This window comes from Palaemon carinicauda, chromosome 26 (assembly GCF_036898095.1).
Source record: "Palaemon carinicauda isolate YSFRI2023 chromosome 26, ASM3689809v2, whole genome shotgun sequence".
Taxonomy (NCBI): Eukaryota; Metazoa; Arthropoda; class Malacostraca; order Decapoda; family Palaemonidae; genus Palaemon; species Palaemon carinicauda.
The window spans coordinates 71,796,930-71,801,929 of NC_090750.1; the positions used below are offsets into that span (position 1 = coordinate 71,796,930).

The following is a 5,000-nucleotide window of genomic DNA, read 5'->3' on the forward strand; positions in this document are numbered from 1 at the left end:
TGACCGAGAAAAATTGCGACGACAATGGAATGTCTTTGGAGTGTCGACTCTCATGGCGCTTATTAGCACTAGTGGTGATTTCACCAGTTGAGAGATACGTCCTTTCTTGTTTTTTTGTTTTTTTTCTTGTTTTTTTTTAATTCATTGTCCATCTTTTCTTGATTCTCTATGCGTTCTTTCTTCCTTTGTCATTGCAGTATTAGCTATTTCATATTTGGCTCGACTGTTCCTTCCGTTTATTGAATCGATTGTAAAGGTTTATTTTTTTTATTATTATTACCATAATTTTTTTTTACTTTCATTTTATTATGTGTGAATTTTCCTCGCCACTATTAAAGAGATAAAAAAACTTTTTGTATGGCAGCAATAGAATCAAATACAAATAATTTATAATGTTTAATGATAATTAATAGTACATGACCATATTTAACATAAAAAGCAAAATGATGAAAAACCTGTTTTCATTAAGCAATAAAACTAATAGTGAGATAGAATAACAAACGAAGGGAAATTAGCACTGCTGTCCTCATAACATAAACTAGTGGAAAAGCTCGGTTGAACTTTAACCTTTCTGGACACAGGCACAATTACTCGGGGTACGCTTTCGTCATTATTGATTATACTTATGTATGAAGCGACCCTTTAAAAGCGTGGCAAATACAAACGGATGCCAAAATTTCCTGGTGTCTTTAATGCATGAACAGATGTTCTCCAAAGGTCGTGGTGACGTAGTGCAAGAACATTCTGTGATTTTGTTCTGTGAAGCTAAGATCGTGATGAAATTAGAAAATTATATCTGCCGTAGGCCTATTCCAGCTGTCGTTAATATCTTTAACTGCGTCATCAAGTTTATGTTGACGATGTGTTACTGAATAACTCTTAGAAGGTTTTGAGAGAGAGAGAGAGAGAGAGAGAGAGAGAGAGAGAGAGAGAGAGAGAGAGAGAGAGAAGCTAATTTTATAGTTTTAAAGTACAGCCCATTTAGGACTACTAATGTCCAGTTTAATTATGAAAGGGAATAATTTTCTTATTCCAATAACCAGAATACAATAGAGAACTGCCATCCATTGAAGTAAAAAGTATTTTACTTTCAATGGCATATGGTAGGAAAAGGATTTTGGAGAGAGAGAGAGAGAGAGAGAGAGAGAGAGAGAGAGAGAGAGAGAGAGAGAGAGAGAGAGAGAGAGACTAACATATAATTATGTTTATTTAAGGCATAATTTTTCTATAGAGCAATTCGTAATTAAAACAAATATGCACAACTGTCTATAAATTGTGCATAAATGTTGCTTACCGTTTACAAGTTTTACTAATGGCAATCATTAATATAAGACAGCTTCAAGTTAATGTTCCTTTCCCCATCGCAAGAATTGTAGCCTAGCTACACCCTGATCCATATTCTATATAAGAAAGCATGCATAATATAACATGTGTCTTAAGTTTTACTGCCTTATGATCTGCTAAATTAAATTTGAAATTTAAAGTAAATGCTGCCATCGGTCGATCAATTAAATTTACGTATCTTCTGCCATCGGTAGGTGAATTTAATTAATGTATACAACTATCGGTAGATCAATTCAATTTACGTAGCTGCTGCCATCGGTAGGTCAATTCAATTTACGTATCTGCTGCCATCAGTAGGTGAATCTAATTAATGTATACAACTATCGGTAGATCAATTCAATTTACGTATCTGCTGCCATCGGTAGATCAATTCAATTTACGTATCTTTTGCCATCGGTAGGTGAATTTAATTAATGTATACAACTAGTGGTAGATCAATTCAATTTACGTAGCTGCTGCCATCGGTAGATCAATTCAATTTACGTATCTTCTGCCATCGGTGGGTGAATTTAATTAATGTATACAACTAGTGGTAGATCAATTCAATTTACGTATCTGCTGCCATCGGTAGGTCAATTCAATTTACGTATCTACTGCCATTGGGAGGTCAATTCAATTTCCATATCTGCAGCAAATTGGAGGTCAATTCAATTTTCATATCTGCTGCCGTCAGTAGGTCAATTAAATTTTCGTATCTGCAGCCAATTGGAGGTCAATTCAATTTTCGTATCTGCTTCCATCGGTACATCATTTCAACTTTCGTATATGGTGCCATCGATAAGTCGATTATATTTTCGTATCTTCTGCTATCCATAAGTTAATTCAATTTTTGCATCTGCTGCCATAGGCAGTTCAATTATATTTTCGTATCTGCTGCCATTAATAGAATAGATCAATTCAATTTTCCTATCTGCTGCCATCGGTAGGTTAATTCAATTTATGTATGCAGATATTGGTAGATCAATTCAATTTACGTATACAGCCATCGATCGATCAATTTCATTTTCGTATCTGCTGCCATCGGTAGGTCAGTTCAATTCCCGTATCTGCTGCCTTGTTAAGATGCAAATGTTATACCGCATCGGGCGGCATAATATTTTGCTCCGAACTCATGTCCTCCATTTGATTTGCCTATTGGCTGTTATCAAATATCAGGCGAAATGCCAATTGATTTACCGATAAAACATTACGTGACTGAACCGTATACATTTTGGGCAATGAGTAAATAGTCATTACGATGAGTGATTATTGAAAGTATGCTATCAACTATGCGGGACATTCACTTTGGGAACTACTCCTTTCATAAATTTTCTAGCAACAGGCATACGCACATACACAAACAACCGCACACACATATACACATGCGGACACAAATTTATATATATATATATATATATATATATATATATATATATATATATATATATATATATATATATATATACATATATATATATATATGTGTGTGTGTGTGTGTGTGTGTGTGTCTGTGTGTGTGTGTTTGTATATATTTGCTGTTTCTTCAAATTTTCTCGCTCGTAAAAATCTCTATGCTCTCCAGATTACTAATTGCCCAAAGGTAAAGTAATTTACAAATTTTCGATTTTTTCGTTCCACTATATTTCGTCAAAATACCAAGTTCCTCATCTTTCCTTACGTTTCCTCGTATTTCCTTTCTTATACACATTATCCCCAACAGCGCAGCATTAAGGCAGGCGGTACATCAACATTGATTCTCTGCAGTACCATAAAAAGGTTTATACGCTATGCCATCAAAGGAAAACAGCCTCTGATCCTGTTAATGGTGATCTTCGCCATGATCAAACATGGCTGTTTACGCATATCGTTTGCTTTTAGCAGCGCTGTCAGAGAGCCTGGGTAGTGAGCTACGCTTGAAGCCTTTAGTTTCAGCTTTATATGTGTCATTAAGCTGATCGTATGTGAAATTGGTTTCATTTATCAATCTCGCAGTTTCTTTAAGGGGTAAACGCGATTTTCCATAAACAATTTCTTATTGGTGATTCGTTCTTCAGCAATTTTGCTCATGTCTTTACTTCTTTAGGATGGGTGACATTTTTTTTATGTAATTGGTAACATATATCATTTTCTTTAAGAGGTGAAATGTAGCATATGGCATAACATCTAGAAAAATAGTTTTTTTTTCTTTCATTAAGAAATTTACATCTACAATTCTTACAATTTATAATACATACATATATAAATATATATATATATATATATATATATATATATATATATATATATATATATATATATATATATATATATATATATATAGAGAGAGAGAGAGAGAGAGAGAGAGAGAGAGAGAGAGAGAGAGAGAGAGAGAGATTTACATAAATACAATTTGTAATTAACATATATTCACAATTTTCCAAGGACACAAATTATTGTTTAATCATATATCCCTATTTTAATCGCCCACCCCACTTCTTTTCCTCCAACAGGCCCACAACCATTTGGCTTCATTATTGGATCTCTACAAATTCGAGATTGCCGAGACACAAAGTTTCGGCGACGAATTCAAGGACCAAATGAAAAAACTTCTAGATAAGGACGTCCGGATAATCTTAGGCTATTTTGATGAGATGTGGGCTCGAAGAATATTCTGCGAAGCTTTTAGAAAAGGGATGTACGGTGCAAACTACCAGTGGATTATATCAGGTATTGATTTTTTAAAGTTTTTATTAAGATCATGCATTGCATGGTCAAAGGATATGTCCCAATTTCATACACACATACACAAGACATACACAAATAATTTTGAACTTCAAAAGTTCAAAAGTTATTATTAAGATCATGCACTGCATTGTCAAAGGATATGTCACAATTTCATACACACATACACAAGACATAACAAATAACTTTGAACTTCAAAGTTCAATCTTGCAGTGAATGTGTTTATGTTGAACAGGCTGACATGAATCTCTTTTTATAGTTTATATTCGAAAGATATATTTGAATGTTGTTACTGTTCTTGAAATATTGTATTTTAATTGTTTATTACTTCTCTTGTACTTTATTTACAGTATTTACTTATTTCCTTTCCCCACTGGGCTATTTTCCCTGTTAAAGCCATTGGGATTATCGCATCCTGCTTTTTTTTATAACTAGCATTGTAGTTTAACTAATAATAATAATAATAATAATAATAATAATAATAATAATAATAATAATAATAATAATAACATGCTACGGGGTTGTCATTAACAAATTATATAACAGGGATTGATCCAATAAAACAAAAAGGTACTTTTTCCGAAACATAGTTCGATTACATCTCTTAATTCATAATTGAAAACCTACGCGTACTTGATTATCTTACCATTTAAGCATTGAAATATACTTGAAGCTATAAAAGCTACATAGCGGCAATGTTCAAACTAAATCACCAACTAAAGTAGGTGTCACCAAGACTCCCTAAAATTTGATGAACTATAAGGAGTTACTAGGATTTTGGAGGTATCAAAGACTTAGTCCATCAGCGGAGACTCCATTTGCTCTTGGGTAAGGCGAATTACTTTAAACGTTTAAAGAGTTTTCATTACCTTGTATAACTCATTCTTCAATTTATAATAACGTGTCAATGTTCACTACATTCGCTGGAAGTCTGTTCCACGTATTTGCTGTTTTGT

The 5,000-nt window shown here is 33.3% G+C and overlaps 1 protein-coding gene across 7 annotated transcripts in view; it reads left to right on the plus strand.

Annotated features, from left to right (window-relative positions):
• The window catches only part of GABA-B-R2 (gamma-aminobutyric acid type B receptor subunit 2), a 241,978-nt gene that overhangs the window by 166,210 nt on the left and 70,768 nt on the right, over positions 1-5,000 (plus strand). For all 7 annotated transcript variants that reach the window (XM_068349726.1, XM_068349729.1, XM_068349732.1 and 4 more), the window contains exon 5: positions 3,813-4,029. In XM_068349726.1, coding sequence (XP_068205827.1) covers positions 3,813-4,029 — 217 coding nt within the window. The remainder of the gene's footprint in view (positions 1-3,812; positions 4,030-5,000) is intronic.